This window comes from Gopherus flavomarginatus, chromosome 4 (genome assembly GCF_025201925.1).
Source record: "Gopherus flavomarginatus isolate rGopFla2 chromosome 4, rGopFla2.mat.asm, whole genome shotgun sequence".
Taxonomy (NCBI): domain Eukaryota; kingdom Metazoa; phylum Chordata; order Testudines; family Testudinidae; genus Gopherus; species Gopherus flavomarginatus.
In genome coordinates, this window is record NC_066620.1 from 64713778 (window position 1) to 64733587 (window position 19810).

Here is a 19810-nt window from a genome sequence, read left to right on the forward strand (position 1 = left end):
GTTGCAAAGAGATCTACAGCAGGTGGTCCCCATTTCTAGAACATGATGGCCAATATGTCTATCTTCAAGGACCACTCATGGTAATAAATGAAGTTTCTGCTTAAGGAATACACTGTGGTGTTTCTCATCCCAGCAGATGGAAGGCCTTCAGTGTAATGTTCTGAACACAAAATTTCAGAGACTAATCGATTCTTCACATAAGTGACCCTGGCTTTGCCTTGCCTGATCAGGTAAAACATGGCAGTGGTATTGTCCATAAGTACCTGAGTTGTGTGCTTTTTTATTATGGCTAGGAACACTTTGCTTGCATGAAATTTATCTCCTAGCTCTATTATTTGAATATATAGTGAAACTCCCCTGGGTGGACACCCCAGGCCTTGGTGGAGGCATCTGTGCCAACTGTTATTGCTGGTTCTGGAGGGGAGAAGGGAACTCCCTCACAGATTTTTTTGGGGTCCATTCACCAATCTAGAGATGAAAGCGCTCATGCAAGTATATAAATCAGCATGTGCAGAGAAACCTGTCTCAAAATAAGTAAGCAGTCACTGTGGTAGCATCTAAGATGGCTTTTACAAATTCAGTCTTTTGGACTGGGATTAAAGTTGACTTTTCTGCATTTATTCTGAGTTCCAGATGAGTTCCAGATGAGCAAACAGTAACTGGATTTGAATAATGCTGCTCACTGCTTGCTCTTTTGACTGACCTCAAATCAGCCAGTAATCCAGCTAAGGAAAAACCTGGGTACCAGAACACCAGCCTGCTCTGGGAATGAGGAAGTAGTGGGAATAAAACCCTTTCCCCATGTTGTAGAGGTACTTGCAATATAGTTCCCATATAGAGGAGAGACTGCATTTCCTGAAGCAGTCTTGTGAAAAGGGTCCCTGCGAAGGTTGGTGGAGGAGGAATTGGAACTGCATGACATATCTTTCTTAACCCATTTGTCTGATGTAATGGAGGTGCAGGCACTGAGGAAGAGAGACAAATGGTTCTCAAAGGGAATTAGTATGAAAGTTACATAGTGACGGGTCAATTGTCATTGATGTGCCCATTAAATTGACTGCTTTGAAGAAGCTTACATGTGGTTAGAAGATCCTGCAGCTGTTTGCACCTCAGAGGCTTACTGCATCTCCTACAACGATCCACATGTCTAGGCAGATAAATGGGTTATTTATACTCAAATTGAGATTTACAGTGTCCCTCTTTAGAGACAGAGAGTAGACTTCCAAAGAACATAATGTAGCCCTAGAGTCTTTTAGAATAAGCAAAGCATTGCATTTTTTTTCTTCAAAAAACAATTTAGATCTTCGAAAAGCAGATCTTCACCTGTGTTTTGAAATTCTCTAGGAATCCCTGAGGCCTGAAGCCAGGAGGAATGGCTTATAGATATGTCTGTGGCCACAGATTTAGAGGCCATGACTGGAGAGTCAATGTGGTTAAGTGACCCTCACTATGATGGCAAGAAATTGCTCCTTAAGTTCCTTAGGCAATTTATCTCCAAATTTTGAGATAGAGTTCCAATTAATAAACGTATTTGCCAGAAGAGCCTGATAGTTTGAGACTCCCATTTGTTAACTGGCTGTTGCATAGGATTTCATGCCATACAGGTTTAACTTAATCAATTCTTTATCTTTTGGCTAGATTTTGTCTGTGACTGTTTTGGTATGTTTATTCACAGCCATTAGAGCAGGAGAATACAAGGAAGGATGCATGACAAAACAATAACCCTCTTGGGTGGGCACTTAGTACCAACTGTCAACCCTTTTTGATACCAGCAGGAGGGAGGCCAGGGTTTGCCATAAAGTCTTAGCAGAATTGAGGAGAGTTTAATTGATCGGAAGAGCCACATCTTTTGGAGCCAAGGTTTAAAGTATTTTCAGGAGTTTATAGCGGTTATCTTAAACAACCTTGGCCCATACCCATAATGTGGATGTCACTCACTTCAACAAATCCTGAAAAGTTTTAAAATTCACCAGAGGCAGCAAGTAAGTTTCTGGTGTAATCACTTCATCTGGTGAGGATGATGAGATAAGAGGAAGTTGGTCAGTGGTGTCATCCTATCTCTCACTTCTTTCAAGATCTCTAAGTGGGACACCTGCTCACCAGCCATGGGAGGTGCTTCCTATGTAGTAGAAGGTGGAGCAGAGCACAGTGATTTGGATATGAATCAAGAGGCAGACACCAAGCTCATATCTTGAGAGGCATCCCATGGCCCAGCAGGATCAGGATGAGAAGCTATAGGGAATCACAGACCAAGGTGATGAGCACCAGGCAGAGAAGTCTCTAGATGAATCTAAGTTTTGTCTGAAGACACATGGGAGCAGTAGACAAGTATCATGTCCTTGCAGTATATCCATGTGATGACTGAGCCAGTGAGTAGCAAGATCTAAATGACATAACAGGTGAAACTGGCCTGCTGCTGATGGAATTAGATGAAGACATATTACAGTTCTCTGGAAATTTTGGAGCAGTAGCAGTTTGAGTAAAGGGAGGTAGAAATGTGTGGTACCAGAGATGAAGACAGAAATGTTGTCAGCACCATCATCAGTACTGGAGCCAATGTAGCAAGTACTGATGCAGAAATAGTTGACAGTACCAATGACTGTTAAGGACCATGCAATGGTGGGGGAACCATAAAAGGTATAGTGAGACTACATTAGTTGACATCATGACTGTGATTAATACTGACTGCAGTGGCAAGTCTGGCACTGAGAGACATATTAAGTCCTTACCAACTAAGAAAGCTTGAAGCATGGTAGGTATAAAGGTAGAATGAAGTGCCTGCAAGTCAGAGTAGATGGTACAGGTGCTGAAGTACACAATGCTGATCTCAACAGTGCTGAAGAATTAAATAGCGGAATTGACAGCATCATGTGAGATGAAGAAGGTGCCAATCTCGAAAGCACCAGAGACATTAGTGCCAGATCTGACAGTGCCACCTCTAACAGTACTGGAGGTCATCATTGTTCTTATGTTCCACCCAAGTCCAACAGAGAACTTATAGTTCTGTCTGATGTCACACCTTTGAGAGCTGAAAAGGAAAACTTCTTTGGTCTTGAGTCTGACTCAGAGGAAATAGCAAGCACCTTTGGTTTCAAGGAAGCATCAGGGGACAAAGATAACCATCTCTTTTCCCCATTCTCTCCCTTATACACAGAAGAGGTAGCTGAAAGGTCACTCTTTACAGGGTGGCAGAGATTTCAGCTCTCATGAACAAAGTCTTCATATTCTGAGGAGGGGCACAATGCCTTCTCTAACAGGTGCTCCATGAGATGAATCTCTCTCATTCTTCATCCTTGACAGAAAAGAGTGAAAACTGGAGCACTTATCTTTAACATGTCACTCTCCTAAAGAAAACAAGCAACTTAATGCCCATCAGTTGCAGGCATTACTTTACCATTTGAAACCTGAAGATCTCTGCATTGTAAACAGAGAGACTCCAGGAGCAACACTCCTGAGGAAAAATGAAAATAATAATATAATATAATTAATTAACACTAAACTAATATTAACTATTAACAGTATCTACAACTATGTACAATTTCAACATGTAAAGCTGGCTAGAAAAGACAAAGCTCAAAAAGCAGTGGGGATCTCCAGTACTTGCCATGGGCAGTAAGAAAGAATGAGAGGGAGTCAGGGTGGCCTGCCCTTTATGCCCTCTGATGCATCACGAGGACATCCCAGAGCACATCCACTACCCCAACGGTATTATTAGAAAAAGTCTCTGACTCAGGTGCATTGGGTACACATACACCTAAAATTGAATGTACATGTGCACAGGCACTCAAAGGATTGTAAAACCTAGCTGAAGAATTAGGATTATTTAAATAATGAAAAAGAGCAATGCAAATTGAAGTGGAGTGGAGTACTATTAGGTCCCCCTTCATTAAATACTCATCATCGATCAAGAAAAGGGGATCAACAGAAGATAAAGGGAAATTCTGGTCTTAACCTGCAAACTGGTTTTCTACAAAGGACAAACTTATATTACTATCATGAAACAGATAGCCCAACCCTCTGGCTGTTAAATTTTTGGTGCCCTGCACAGTCCCTCCACCCCCACACACATGCACATTCCCTCTCTCAACCTTTAAGTTCTTTGACTCCTCCCTTTCCTTCTCTCCTCACCGGGTTCTCATCAAATCCTTTTGCTTCTCCCACTAACATTTCTAAAATGTCTGCTTAGACTGAACAAAACTCTGGTCCATGCTATATAGTTTTCTCATCAAAACCATTGACCATCTCCTCTCCAATCTACCCAACATTCAACAGCAAAAGTAATCTTACTCTCCTGCTGCTCTTACCATGTTATTCACTTTGGTGAGAACCATGTCATTCACCTTCTAATATACTTTTACTGGCTCCTTGTCTCTTTCTACATAAAATCAGAATTCCTCATTATTTTTAAAACTCTCCCTTTACCTACATCTCATTATCATCTATCACTCCAGCACTCTGCCCATTCTTGCTTCATTCCTCTGTACACTGCTGTTACTCTTGCCTTTGTGCCTTATCTCATACTGCTCCTGATTCCTAGAATAACATTCCTCCTCCTGTATACTATCCTGAACCTCTAAATCCTCTTGACTGACGTGGCTCTGATAGTTACTCATTCTGCGCTACTCTCAAATTCTATTTAAAAATATCAGAATTTATATGATTAGCTCCCTATGCTGTAATGACTTATTTTTACTTGTTTTAAATATCATCCTTTTTCCTTTGTCTGTTGCTTTCATGTTATTTGGCTGATTACCTTAGACTGAACACTCTAAATAGTGGGGCTGTCTCTTTTTTAAATCCTACAGTATTATATGTTTATTTTTAACAGTAATAAATTGGCTTTGAATAATGTATTTAATATGAAATCTGGAAAACTTTATATGCATACTTTTATAATAAAAATGGTGGACTTTAGGGCAGTCCTACAAGCAGGTGCTTACTAGATTAAATAAGAACCCAGATCAGAAGGTGATCTGAACCAGTGAAAAACAACAAAATACCACTATACAAACCTGAATTTTTTTAATTACTACAGGTGTATCCTGGTCCCATACACGAGATAAACCACCATCAGTAATATATGCCTTACATGCTGTAACCATTTGATTTGTAACCTAGTACATATAAACAAAAAACAAACTTTGTTAATGATCTCCAAAATTTTGTTATTATTACACCTTGAAAAAAACAAACTATATACCTGCAACTGGAACTTTTCAATCACATTTACATAAAATGTCCTAACATATGTGATTTAAGGACAACAGTACAGTATTTTAGATACTTCTAGATCCTGATATAATATTTGAATAAGTCTGAGGCATAAAAGGAAAAGATGTTTGCTCATAATTCTGCTTCTCAAGAGATCACTCTAACAGGATTCTCACTCCTGGATCTTAGTTTCTCACCATGAGACAAGCAGAATTACCAAAGTTCTGAGAATTTTTACCCATATGGCAGTTGTGGAGTACGTAAGCCAGGACCTCCACTAGAAGTCATAAATCATTCCCACAGATGGGTTTATCTATCTACACACACCATACCCACACCCACACATATGTGTAAAATATACAGATATTCACAGAATGTCATTAGCAAAAACTCAAGAACAGAAGAAACCATGTTTGTTGTATATTTTAAACATACATACACAGAGGCTACCCACTGTTCCAACTACAAATGGCTGCATCTGTGGGTGCTAGGTGCATCCATAGGTGAAAGGCAATGTCCTGAGAAAATAAATGTGGTGTCTTCTCTGCTTGAGTTTTAGCTAGTAAAACTCAGAAGTTCTGGATGGGGTGTTCTAGGCCACTACCTGTCTAGAGAGACTAGAAGCCAGGCTCTGGGTCTCCACAAAGAAAGAGTTTGAGAAAAGTTTTGGAATAACCCTGTGAAAGAACCTGGGAAGAGTCCTAGAGAGGCTGTAATGTATCCTGACAAGGGGGTATCATTTGGCCAGACATAGACAAGCTCTGAGAGAGAAGTTAAGAGGACAGCAGCAGACCTATAGGATAAGAAGTAGAAAGCAGTCAAGCTTGGACCTGCCACCTATTTGTCCATCATAGAATTCTTGGAAAAAAGAGGGTAGGGACTCCACTTTTACTCTGCTACAGTTCCTTTTCTTTTTGTATGTTGAATAGTATTTGCGGAGCAAGGGACTACTAAATATAAAGATGACATAATCTAGACATTTGTGAGCCTATATAAAATGCTATAAGAAACAAATTGTAATGCCTGATGTTTTCTTTGTGCTTGATTTGTTGTATACTATGAAAACAGAAGTGTTATATATTTAGTAGTGGGCATCACAGCTTTATAAAATCCTTACCACTTTTCACCAAGATATCCTGCTGATTGAAGTAAAACAAGAGTTTCTGCAATGTCATATTCAGAGCTTTTGCTTTCATCACGGTTTATGTAAATGAAACCTGGATACTAATGTGCTTACCTTTATAAACAATGATGTCATTCTCTCTGAAGTATTGTAATACCTTGAAACACTGTGAATCATTCTTATAGCATTAATCAAATTTTGTATTCCATGTGCCATAGACACCTAAAATAAAGATATGTTTAAGAAAATTATGTGAGCTTCTCTCCTCTTACCAAGTTTCCTATTCACAACTTCTAAATTACATTTTTCATCAAATCAAATCCATCAGTCTTAAAGAACTAGTCACATCTTGCATAGAAGTCAGCGTTTAGTACTACAGGCACAGCGTGCTGAAGAATCAGAGAGGGCAGTGCAGAATGAGGAAGAAAATTGGCAGCGTGTGACCTCCAAAAGAAGAAAGAGGAGACCTCATGTACCCCCAGTGCAGATAGAGGTAAGAAACCATTTTCAGGCTCTCTGCACATGTACTACAGTGGAGAATGGTTTGGAAGAGTCATCTGATGGAAGGGATCAGAAGGAAGCCCCATCGACCAGAAGGCATGGGATGCATTGTCCTAGGGATGGGGGTTCCACGACCACCACTCCCAAGAGGAGGAGATGGGTGGTGGTGGTCGGGGACTCCCTCCTAAGGGACACTGAGTCATCCATCTGCCATCCAGACCGGGAAACTCGAGAAGTGTGCTGCTTGCCTGGAGCTAGAATTGAGGATGCAATGGACTGTCTGCTGAGACGGATCAAGCCCTCAGACTGCTTCCCCTTGTTACTTCTCCACATAGGCACCAATGATACTGCCAAGAATGACCTCAAGCGGGTCACTGCACACTATGTGGCTCTGAGAAGAAGGATAAAGGAGTTTGAGGTGCAAGTCATGTTCTCATCTATCCTCCCTGTTGAAGGAAAAGGCCCAGGTGTTATGATTATAAGAAGCACCCAGGACCTTTTTTCAGGGGAAAAGGCAATACGCTGCGTTAATTGGAGATACAACAATTAACATATACATTCAATCACACACACACACACACACTGTCCCGCCAGCTGATGTTATAGTTACCAGTCCAGAGTCCAGAGCAACCTAGTGGCCAGCGAGGCTGATCGCAGGTAGGGAGGAGCCAGGCTCTGTTGGTCATGACACAATTCTCCTGGGAAATCTTGGCAAGATAAACCCAAAGTTTCATGGCAAAGCACCCTGTTCATATAGTGATCTTCCTTCATTGGGACCAATGAGTTTTGCACCATGATGCTGTGATCAATCGCCATTTGACAGGTACTTGTTTTCTTGAATTGTTCTTCTTATTCTTTATTTTGTTCTTTCATCAGTCTCTCAGGGAGTTACCCCATGCTAGTTTTTATCACAGCTACCTTGTCCCCATTGACAAGTGCCTGCCTTCTCTTTTAGAGTTATCAATCTGCCCTCCTCTGACATTTCAATAGGAGTGTGTTGCAATCTCCTGGCACCTTTATGTCTGTCCTCAATTCCTCCCTGGAACATCTGGTCCGGTGATGGCCTTCACACTTATCTTCTAACACACACATTCCTCATTCACACACAAATTTACACAGAACATTTGAACAGGAACATCAAATTGCAATGCAGGGGAAAACAATCACTGCATTCTTTTACTTATTTAAAAATGCTAATGTTTAACATACAACAAAGTGGTGACCCTAAAAGTCTATTACTGCCTTGAATCAGCTTCAGAAACAAGATTCTGGCTGATGCATCTTTACCAATAGCATACTAGGCCATTCCTTTCTGCTTTCAGAAAGGGTGGCAGGCAGAATATGGTCAAATCATACATAAATAAATTTAATACATGCCACATTATTATTCTTCATCCTTCATCTAATTTATACAAAACACAAACATAAAATCCTACTACTACACAGGTAGGGACAATCAAATTGTGAAAGTAAATGCATGATTACACAGGTGGTTTTGGAGAGAGGGCTTTGGATTCTTCAACCATGGGATGATGTTCCAGGAAGAAGAATTGCTAGGAAGAGATGGGATCCACCTAACGAAGAGAGGGAAGAGCATTTTCGCAGGCTAACCTAGAGAGGAGGGCTTTAAACTAAGTTCACCAGGGGATGGAGACCTAATCCCTGAAGTAAGTGGGGAAGTTGGATACTGGAAAGAAACACGGAGGAGGGTGCAACAGGGGAAGCCTCCTGACTCACACTGAGAAAGCAGGGCAATTGGCTAGTTATCTTAGGTGCTTGTACACGAATGCAAGAAGCCTCGGAAACAAACAGGTCTCAGGGTACGAGAACTCATGGGTATCATGGGCTCACTTGGTACCGCAGAGGAGTGTCTGTGGTACATTGTCAGTACTGATGGTTGAGTACCTAGATGGGAGTTTGTTGCACCTGGGACCAAATTTTTCTCTGTATCACTCTTTTAGAGATGGTACAATAATTGTCTGTCTCCTTATGGGGTGGTACTGTTGCCTCAAAGCTTGACTGCCTGAGCCCCCCGGTTTCTCTATGTGGTGCAGCAGGTGCAGCCGAGCTCATAGCGGAAGCCCCCTTCTGGGTACCATGCTTCAGAGCTGCTGATGCCCTCAGTCCTGAGGTGGCTACACTGGGGAGCTCCTCTGGCTGGCCAATTACTCAGAGCCCATGTGTTTCCGGTGCCATCAGTACCAAGGTGGACGCACTGGGGAACCCCTCTGGCTGGCCAATGTCTGGAAGCCCTTTACAGGGGGAGTCTGCTAAGTTGTTGGTTTTTTTCACAACCCTATCCCCTGTGAAGTTAAAGGCTCTGGGGATGATCCAAGGTCAGCACCGGAGTCCCCGGGAGACTGAAGTGCCATCTCCATAAGGAGTTTTAACTTCAACTTCCAGTTCCTGCAAGACTGCAATTTTAGCTGTGACAAGTGAAGCACTTCTGTGAGACTCTCCCAGGCACCGAGGGTGACCAGATAGCAAGGGTGAAAAATCAGGACAGGGGATGAGAGGTAATAGGCACCTATACAAGAAAAAGCCCCCAATATCGGGACTGTCCCTATAAAGTCAGGACATCTGGTCACCCTATAGGTACCAGATACAGTGAGCATGTCTGGCCATTACAGGAATCGACTCCTTGCAGGAGAGGCATCTCTTGGGGTAGGGAGAGCTGGGCATGTCCCTGGGCGGGAGCCTATCATCCTCTAACAATGAGGAATGCAGAAGAAAGGTCTTCTTTACTCCTTTTCTCCTTTTCTTCTTTTTTTTTAACTGAAAAAATGTAGAGTCTACTAACCATTGTCAGGGGTGAGGGAACTGCCCGCAGACAGGGCAGGAAACGTAAACTAAAGTTTTTTCTATCTTTGTCTTCTTTTTTTCCCTTTACTCCCAACAGAATAAAAATAAAGGGAAACTAACTATTAAGGAGAACAAAAAAAACAAAAACAACTACTACTTATGCTAATGACACAGATAAGGATGGGACAACCTTGCTGGTTAGAGATCAAAGGTGGTTGAGAAGGAAGTGAGAGGGGTTCACCCGTGCAGTGCTAGATAGTCTTGAGGCAGACCAGAAGGAAGGAGAGAACATCACAGCTCAATGGACCCTGCTACCAAAAATCTCTGATTAGAGGCACAGCAACACACATACACCTACAGTGGAGCACCCATTGGAACATTACTCGAAGAAGAAACTCCAAGTCTTTAGATGGGACATAATATTTTTATCAGCCCTTTTTGAGGTGGGCAGTATCATTACTGGGGTTTGCTAGATTACTCTGCAGGATCCAATAGAACCTCATTAATCAGAAGCACAATTCGAGCAGATGATGCTGTATGCAAAATGTCTAGCAGCTTACGTTGTGAGTCCTTAACTTCTTCAAGTGGTATTTCTAAGGAATCCTCTGTCCTTTTAATGAAGTCCTGAAACCACTTGAAATTCTCAGTCAACTATGAGAGAGGAGGCATGACTGCTTCATCTGGGGATGAAGAGATGTTAGTTAACAGAGTGACTTCCTTATTTGCTCTAGCCTCCTGTTTCTCAAAAGTCTCCTCTCATGCTTCAGGCCTTCATGGGAGAGAGAATGGAGGAGATTTTCTACTTTTTTGTGCTGAAGAGTAAGGCTCAGTGTTCTAGAAAATTGTTGATGGTATGCCACCCAGGGGTCCCAATATGGCCATTGCAGGGGCCCATATGGTACAGAAGTAAGCATCCAAATATACTCAGACCATTGGGATGGAGCTTGAGAATGTCTTTTTCAAGTGTGTTCTTTCTCCTTAGAAGTCTCTGGGGTAAATACTCCTCTGATAATGCAGAGGGGAGCCTTGAATAGATATCCAATAAGCCGAAGTAAAATCCCCATCATCTCTCTCTAAAGGTGGAGCACAGTAGAAAATGGAGGAGACTCCATTGATACCAAGTGAATGTTTGGAGATGTAGAGGCCCTCAGTACCAAGAACAGATCAGTACCAAAAGAAAGGAGAATCAGGAATCTCTGTCATAGTTATGTCCCTTGAAAATCCGAATTCTCGTGGTACTGGTATGGTGATTATTACAAGGCGGTAGCCTGAGCAGAGGTGACTGTAGAAGACAGAGTGAACAGTGCTCTGGAATTCAAGCACTCTCAGGAATGTACCATGCTAGATGATCGCTTGGTCTTCTGAGGTACTAAGATGTTAGATACTGAGAGGTGGGACGACTTTACTGGTACTGTAACCCCCAAATTTAACATTCCTGCGTGCATCCCAGAATTTGACAGTACTGCAGTCAGTTATCTTCTGTGTTCCGCTACTTCCAGCTAAACATCACACAGCTAGAAATAGAGAGACAAGGCCATGCACCTAAATGTTTGCAGTTTTGCTATAAGAATAGGATGTTGGGACAAGGAGTTAAGGTTCCATGAAAATAGAAGGAATGTTTGGATAGCTTTGGTTTTAGGTGCCTCTGACATGTAAGTTTTATTGTTGTTACTGCTTTATTATTGTAAGGCTTTCCTGATAAGGAGAATAATTAATTGTTAATACCTGTTGCACAGAAGATTATTAGCCTATTGGGGCTATTATAAGTTATGTCCTCTGTTCAGAGAAAATTTACAAAAATTTTAGCTAGAAAGTGTGCTTAGGAGCAGTCTGAGGAAGCTTTCTCTGGGCAAGGATCTGACACCTTAGTTCCTCAGCAGATAGACGGAAAGAAGGGCCCTCCAGAAGCCTGGCTGTTGATTCCTCGATTTCAGACTTGTTAGGTAACTATAAATGTTTGGAATGCTGTGAATCTATTGCTACTGTGTGAGAATGTGTGTGCGCGTGTGTGTGCGCATCCTTAAGACCTAATAAAAAAAAGTTTTAGGTAAAAGGCATTTTGGTTTGTATCAATCATATATCAGATAGAGGAACTGTATCCCCACTGATTTATTCCTGACACCACCTGGAGAAAACAGTAAAGTTGCCAGTGCTTTGGGTTCTGAAAACTCTGGGTAACAGTACCCTCTTAGGCCTGGTCTACACTATGACTTTAGGTCCATTTTAACAGTGTTACCTCGATTTAGCCCTCGACCCGTCCACACAATGAAGCCCTTTTTTCGACTTAAAGGGCTCTTTAAATCGATTTCTTTACTCCACCTCCAATGAGGGGATTAGCGCTGAAATGGGCCTTTCTGGGTTGAATTTGGGATAGTGTGGACGCAATTCAATGGTATTGGCCTCCAGGAGCTATCCCAGAGTGCTCCATTGTGACCGCTCTGGACAGCGCGCTCAGCTCAGATGCACTGGCCAGGTAGACAGGAAAAGGCCCGCGAACTTTTGAATTTCATTTCCTCTTTTGCCAGCGTGTTTGCAGAGCTCACCAGCATGATGTGCACATTGCCTCCAGGAGCTATCCCAGAGTGCTCCATTGTGACCGCTCTGGACAGCGCGCTCAGCTCAGATGCACTGGCCAGGTAGACAGGAAAAGGCCCGCGAACTTTTGAATTTCATTTCCTCTTTTGCCAGCGTGTTTGCAGAGCTCACCAGCATGATGTGCACATTGCCCAGCCTGCACTTTGTGAGAAGTCTATGACCATGTCCCTCTCGTCACCGCACTGCTGTCGCCTCCTTGCCTGGTTTTGCGCGAAACAATTGTCTGCCGTTGCTCTGACGGAGGGAGGGGCGACTGACGACATGGCTTACAGGGAATTACAATCAACAAAAGGAGTGGCTTTGCATCAAGGAGAAACACAAACAACTGTCACACAGAATGGCCCCCTCAAGGATTGAACTCAAAATAAATCAGGTCAATTTCTTGTTTTGATCCATCTATCTTTTACATCTTAGGCTGGCAGCAGACAGTGCAGCATGACTGCTAGCCATCCTCATCTCCCGGGTGCTCGGCAGAAGATGCTGCATTACAATTGCTGGCCATCATCATCTTCTGGCTGCTCGCCAGAAGACGGTGCAGTAGGACTGCTAGCCATCATCATCTCCTGGGTGCTCAGCAGAAGATGGGAATGATCTGGCTGAGTCACTCCCACGTCTGCCCAGGCACCCCGACTGACCTCACTGAGGTCGGCTAAAAGAGCACCCAGGAATATGATGACGATGGCTACCAATCATAATTCACCATCTGCTGCCAAATGGCAATGAGCTGCTGCTGTGTAGCAATGCAGTCCCACGTCTGCCAGCATCCAGGAGACGTATGGTGACGGTGAGCTGAGCGAGCTCCATGCTTGTTGTGGTATGACGTCTGCTCAGGTAACCTAGGAAAAAAAGCACGAAACAATTGTCTGCCATTGCTTTCACGGAGGGAGGGAGAGGGGGGCCTGACATGTACCCAGAACCACCTGCAACACTGTTTTTGCCCCATCAGGCATTGGGATCTCAACCCAGAATTCTAGTGGGTGGTGGAGACTGTGGGAACTGTGTGATAGCTACTCACAGCTACCCACAGTGCAATGCTCTAGAAGTCGACACTAGCCTCGGTACTGTGGATACAGTCCGTCGACTTAATGCACTTAGAGCATTTTGTGTGGGGACACACACAATCGACTGTATAAAAATGATTTCTAAAAAAAGACTTCTATAAATTTGACCTAATTTCGTAGTGTAGACATACCCTTAGAAGAGGAAGTTGTCTTCTTTGTTGCCTCAATCCCCTGATGGTACTGATAACCCTTCAAATCCAAAATCCTTAGGTTCTCTGGGTTCAGTGTCGCTGCTAGTAGCTGAGGAACCTGCAGTCTCATTGGTATCGAGTTGGGAACTAGTGGGTGTCAATGTAGCTGTTTCAGCTGATGACCAGGATTTCTTTGAAGACATTTCCTGACCTGAGGAACCTTAACTCATTTTCCTAGAGTCTTTCTCAAAACAATCTTGAGTTTTCCTCTTAGAAGATATGGGAGAGTGCTGTGCCGAAGCAGGTGAGGTGCTCAACTTGCTCACAAACCAGTGTATGTGGGAGACAGGGTCCCACGGCTTGGGTCAGAAGCAGGATAGCGGGAGGTCTCTATCATGATCTCCCAGTTTGTTCTGCCTCTCAATTTTAAAAACAGACAAAGTTACACTTTTGGGGGACATGTGATTCCTCAAGGCAACAGATGCAACAGCAGTGCCCATCATTCACTGGGAAAGCCTTGTGGCATGAAAGGCAACATTTAAATCTCAGAGAGCCAGATATACACTCCTAGTAACATAATGTTCCCCCAAAGGAAGAAACTGAAAAGACACAGGCTCTTACAAACTTTATTTATTTATTTTATTTACTAACTACTACTATAACTAAACTTAGTAAAACTATGCAAAAAAAAAGTTAACATAAGTTGAACTGAGACACTGTCTCAGGCTGAGGTGGTTGACAAGGAACGGAGGACAGTTTGTTCACACAACTCTATATAGCCTCAGTGCAGAGCATGAGACTGTGTTGAGTGCATGCATGGGCCGGATGAGCACCACTACCTAAAATCTATGATTGAATTCATGTGGGGCACATTCACACTTGAAGTGGAGCATCCATAGGGACATTACTCAAAAAAATTGAAGTTGTACAGAGGCATTTGTCAGTATCTTGCTGAGATGGGAATACCCAGCACAAGAACTTTGAGCAGTGGCCTGCTAAACCCAACATTGTGAGTTCAATCCTTGAGGGGGCCATTTAGGGAACGGGGGTAAAAATCTGTCTGGGGATTGGTCCTGCTTTGAGCAGGGGGTTGGACTAGATCACCTCCTGAGGTCCCTTCCAATCCTGATATTCTGTGATTCTAAGGCCCTGATTCAACAAAATGCTTAGGCACATTCTCAAATTTAAACACAATAGTAATCCCCTCAAACTACAACTGGGACTAGTGAATTCTTAAAGGTAAGTATGTGTTTAAGTATTTTGTTGAATCAGGGCCTCAGAGTCTTAAGCCCTAGCCCTCTGATATTGATATTTGAAAGAATTCTTGAAATTCCTGGTGTGAAATTCCACTTGCTCCTAAATATTTTAAAATCATCTCTTTCCCTGTAATGAATAATCTTTAAGGACATTTCCATCAAGCATAGCATACCTAATTAAGGGTAAATTTTAGATTGAATAGCAAGAAGAAAACTGCCTAGCAAAGATTTTAGATAATGGAGCAATCACCCATAGAAGGTGGAAATTGCAGCTCATGGGACATCTAAAACTGTCATAGACTTACCTAAGAACTACAGTTAATTATTCTGTACTAATAGGAGGATGGACTATATTTCAGATTTTAACAGGTCTCTGTGCCCAATATACATACACCTGAAATGTCCAGATTATTGTATTAACTTTCTAAATGTTATAAGAAACTTTAAGGTAGGGGTTGTATTCTGGCTCCATGGTGTAACTATTAAAGAGTCTTGTGCAGAAACTAAAATCACAGGGGTGTAATTAATGCAAATTCCTAGGGAGACAGCAAATCTAGGTAGTCTCACCCCCTTAGAGAAATTGCATATACTACTTTGATGTGATTAAAGAGACACCAGAGAACAAATGTATAAAATGACCACAGTAACAAGGAGAGGAGGTCACTTTCACCCTATCTAAAAACTGACATGATACTATGATGAGACAGACAAACCCCGTGACAGGACCTGAAGAATTTTGAAATACATAGTCTCCATGTACAAGATGGGTGACACTCAGTAAGCCAGACATGCATATAAGTTGTTTAATATTTTAAGATATGTTTTCTCTGTAATACTTTTGTTCTGAATAAATAATATTTGGTTTATGAAGACTGGCTGGTCACTGATTAACCCTGTCATTGACCCTGAGATTAAAGAGCTGCAACTATTGAACCAAAGTCAGGTCTGCTGAGGGAAATCACAATGAATTGTAGGAGGAACTTCAGCCTAAACCCCTTAGAGGAAGAGGGTCACAATACCCCACCTCAAGAAAGGTGATAGCAAGAGACCTGACACCTAAGTGGGGTGCCTTCAAGGAGACCACAAAGGGGTCAAAGGTGCAGTTAGCTCAGGAACTATGACAGTCTCTTCCCTCTCACTTTTATGATGATCTCTCTAAGGATAAGAGGTCCTGTCGTTCATACTAATAACTACTCTAGAACAAAAATCATGAGGAGTCCTTGTGGCACCTTAGAGACTAACAAATTTATTTGGGCATAAACTTTCATGGGCTAAAACCCACTTCATCCTATGCATGGAGTGAAAAATACAGTAAGCAGTATATATAGTATAGTACATGAAAAGATGGGAGTTGCCTTATCAAGTGGGAGGGGGTCAGTACTAATGAGGGCAATTCAATCAAGGTGGAAGTGGCCTATTCTCAACAGTTGACAAGAAGGGGTGAATATCAACAGAGGAAAAATTACTTTTTGTATTGACCCAGCCACTCTCAGTCTTTATTCAGACCTAATTTGATGGTGCCCAGTTTGCAAATTAATTCCAGTTCTGCAGTTTCTCCTTGAAGTCTGGTTTTGAAGTTTTTTTGTTGAAGAATTACTACTTTTAAGTCTGTTATTGAGTGTCCAGGGAGACTGAAGCGCTTTCCTACTGGTTTTCGAATGTTACAATTCTTGATGTCTGATTTTGTGACTTTGTCCTTACCTGTAACTATTTCAGATCTGGGGACAATTTATACCTTCAAATTAGCGGCACTGCTATGGGTATCCACATGGCACTACAGTATGGCAACATTTTTATGGCTGACTTAGAACAACGCTTCCTCAACTCTTGTCCCTTAGCGCCCCTACTCTACTTGTGCTACATTGATGACATCTTCATCATCTGGACCCATGGGAAGGAGGCCCTTGAGGGGTTTCTGGTATAGGGTGGTGTTTATGTGACCATAGCTTATTTGCACTGTTGTGTCCAGGAAGTGGATCTCTTGTGTGGACTGGTCCAGGCTGAGGTTGATGGTGGGGTGGAAATTGTTGAAATCCTGGTGGAATTCCTATATAATGAGTACTTACGGTACTCCTATGTAAGAGAAAGATATTTTAAAGTTCCCTGCCAAGATATTGTCATACCCTGAGACTATTAGCACTTATGACATGATGAGGTTTCATTATTAGGTCATATAAGAACAAAAAGTGAACTCTGGTGAACTAATCAACTGTTGAAGACGTATGTTGCTATCATACTACCTTGAAGACAGGGAGCAGTAGGCTCTATTTTTCTAAAATCCTCCATGAAGTATTCTTTGCATAAGCTAAACCACTCTGATGAAAACAAGGCAAGGCTCTACCCAGATGCAGAGGGAAGGTAAGAAGAAGGACAACTGTATGGGTTCGGGTGTTCAGCACTATCTATTTACATATGCTACTTCAGCTAGGGTGATAAACCAGACTAGGGGGTACTGGAATATTTATTTTTTTAAGACTACACATCTAAAAGGATCATTCAACACTGGTCTAACACCAAGAAAAGTTATGTTTTTTGTATTAGAAGATAGGGACCAAAATGGGAGTATCATTTTGATACAATCAGATGAGTAGGAAGAGAAGCTCAGGACCATAGTAACCAAAGTGGAGCAGCACTATTACATAACTGGTTCATTAAAGGGTAAGGGAGCGAAAGGAGATCTTCCAAGAAAGAATACCACTGAAGAAGGAAGAATCTTTGAAGAAAATAAAGATAAAAACAACCCTTCAGGATAAGGTTCACTCAGTCCATGAGCTGTAAAATCAACCTGATTGGAGAGGAAGAAATTGGAAAGGACCCTGTCAGGAAAAGCTGAGTCCTTACCACACTCTAGAAAAGAGCATACACACTCTGGATTAATGCCCAAATCTACCCCTCTTCCTAAATATCTTCTTTTGTCACTTGAAATAAAAATAATACCAAACAAAGGTCAATTTAAGCTTTCTCCTCCAGGCTAAATTGTTTCTAACAATTTCACAATAGAACCTCTAATCCCAGACCTAGTTACCTCACCCAAGGAGACAATCCCTCTTTACATCCTGGGTAGAGTCAACAAACTGCGCATCACAATGAGTCAGCAGGAATTTATGAACACTTGCATTCCTCTTACACCTGGCTACAGAAGATAAGAGAGTTTGATAAAACTTGAAAAAGAAAACCTTTGCTATCTATGTTCCTAAAGGCATTATTTCCTTATGCTGTCTCCCAATAGATTAGGTATCCATGATTCATAACACAGTGATCGATTTTGTCCGTGAGCTAAATGAGAGTAGAAGCTGAAAGACCTGGATGATGTTAACAGATGGGGATATGATAGAAGGTGTGTATCTTTTAGGTCCACTGAACAGAGGAGATGGGATGACTTGAAGTGAGGACCTGGGAGTTTCTATCTCAAATCATGACTGGCAAATCTTTTATGAAGTAGAGGACAAGAATCGGATAGAAACCCCTGCATCCCCCCGGCTTGTGTATGAATATATTAGGGAGTACAGGAGGAAAAAGCCCTACTTCTCAGAATGGGAGAATCCTTGGCCAGAATAAACTGGAATGTTCTGAGCCCAGGGGCCAAGCAGTTGGACAAAACCCTCTCTAATGGTGGCATGGAAGAAATTGAATTTTATACATAGACTGACCAGCTTCCATGCCTGCTGTCTGAGGAAGAGGGAAACCAGATACCACAAACTGTATGAGAAAGAAGACTGGTTAGGGTGCGAGCCTGCAACTTGAGACTCAGGCTCAATTCTCTACTCTGCTGAAAACTTCCTGTGTGACCTCACACAAGCCAGTTTCCAATTTGTACAACGCAGATATTTCCCTATCTCACAGAGGTATTATGAGGTGCTCAAAGATGACAATAATGGAGGCTGTACAAATACCTTAGCTGACGTATCCTCCCAACTGGAAAATAAAGGCAGAGAAGCAAAGCTGTGAATTTCAATAAAATTACTTGGGTGTGAGAGTCTTATTCATTACCAGACTAACTGAGGGGACTGAATCAAACATGATGAATATATATATTTTTAGTAGCAGACTTGTGGATCTTCTAGAATCACTTGCTATTTCTTTTTTGTGCATGTTAATTGAAATGAGTGTTTCAGACATGAAGGCTGTTTCTTCTTCTAAACACAGACCTGTGTTAGCTGCCTGTAAAGAGTTACTATGATTCACTAATCTGCAAAAGTAGAAAGAAATCTGGAATTCAAAAGGAACAAAAAAGGTACTTTTCAAATTATATTCTTCTGATGATTAAACTGTATGTGCTCACATATGAGTTCTCCTCCCTCTTAAATTATATCATCTTGGACCATTTTCTGCCCCTATCTTGCTACTCTTAGGCAGCCTTGCAACATTTGTTAACAAATTAACATATATTTCATGTATTAGAGAAACTGTGGTTTCTTGGATACAATTGTATTGTTATTGTCGGCACATGCTGAATTTTTAATGAAAGCCACTAAATTTAATTATATGACCTCTGTAGTATACATGAATGTATTTTTTCCTGTTTTAGCTTCTTAAAAAAGTATATACAATTTCAAGAAAGGCAAAATGGACGGTCAAAATTGTTAATAAAATACAAGTTTAAAAAATATAGGAATTTAAACTTAATTTCTATGCAAAAAGGTACAATAATTAATATTTCATTGCATCTAGTCCAATAAAATGATAGTTTAAAAATATCAAGTTACATAAGAATTTAGAAAAATATATCCCACAAAGATTCCTTCTATCCTAAGGTTTACTGTTTTTCTATGCATTCTATATGACTATTTAAACTGTGTACTGAGAATCACAAAAAGTATACTTACAAGATCATAGTTATAAAGCGGTTGACATACTTTTTCAAGTGTGTATAAATATCTCACATTATCTTTTGATTCATTTGCAGTGTCTGTGATTCTGGCATCCAACTCTCGCCACATCTAGAGGGAAAAATACTATGAAAATTTCATACATATCAATATATTATTGCCAATATATAGATGTGCAGAATATACACATTTGTAAAAAATGGTTATCTACCTTTCCATAATTGTTGTTCTTCTAGATGTGTTGCACATATCCATGCCACTGTAGGTGGGTGTGTGCCCTGTGCACAGAAGTTGGAGGTTT

At 41.5% G+C, this 19810-nt stretch overlaps 2 protein-coding genes across 2 annotated transcripts in view; both read right to left on the reverse strand.

The window, feature by feature from the left end:
* DNAH8 (dynein axonemal heavy chain 8) overlaps positions 1–19810 on the reverse strand; it is a 593210-nt gene that overhangs the window by 492362 nt on the left and 81038 nt on the right. Inside the window, exons 10-12 of the mRNA XM_050948396.1 lie at positions 19507–19620; positions 6449–6556; positions 5013–5114 (exon numbers count right to left, since the gene is read on the reverse strand). Coding sequence (XP_050804353.1) covers positions 5013–5114; positions 6449–6556; positions 19507–19620 — 324 coding nt within the window. The remainder of the gene's footprint in view (positions 1–5012; positions 5115–6448; positions 6557–19506; positions 19621–19810) is intronic.
* LOC127048750 (myb/SANT-like DNA-binding domain-containing protein 2) overlaps positions 1–19810 on the reverse strand; it is a 366512-nt gene that overhangs the window by 167538 nt on the left and 179164 nt on the right. The window lies entirely within an intron of this gene.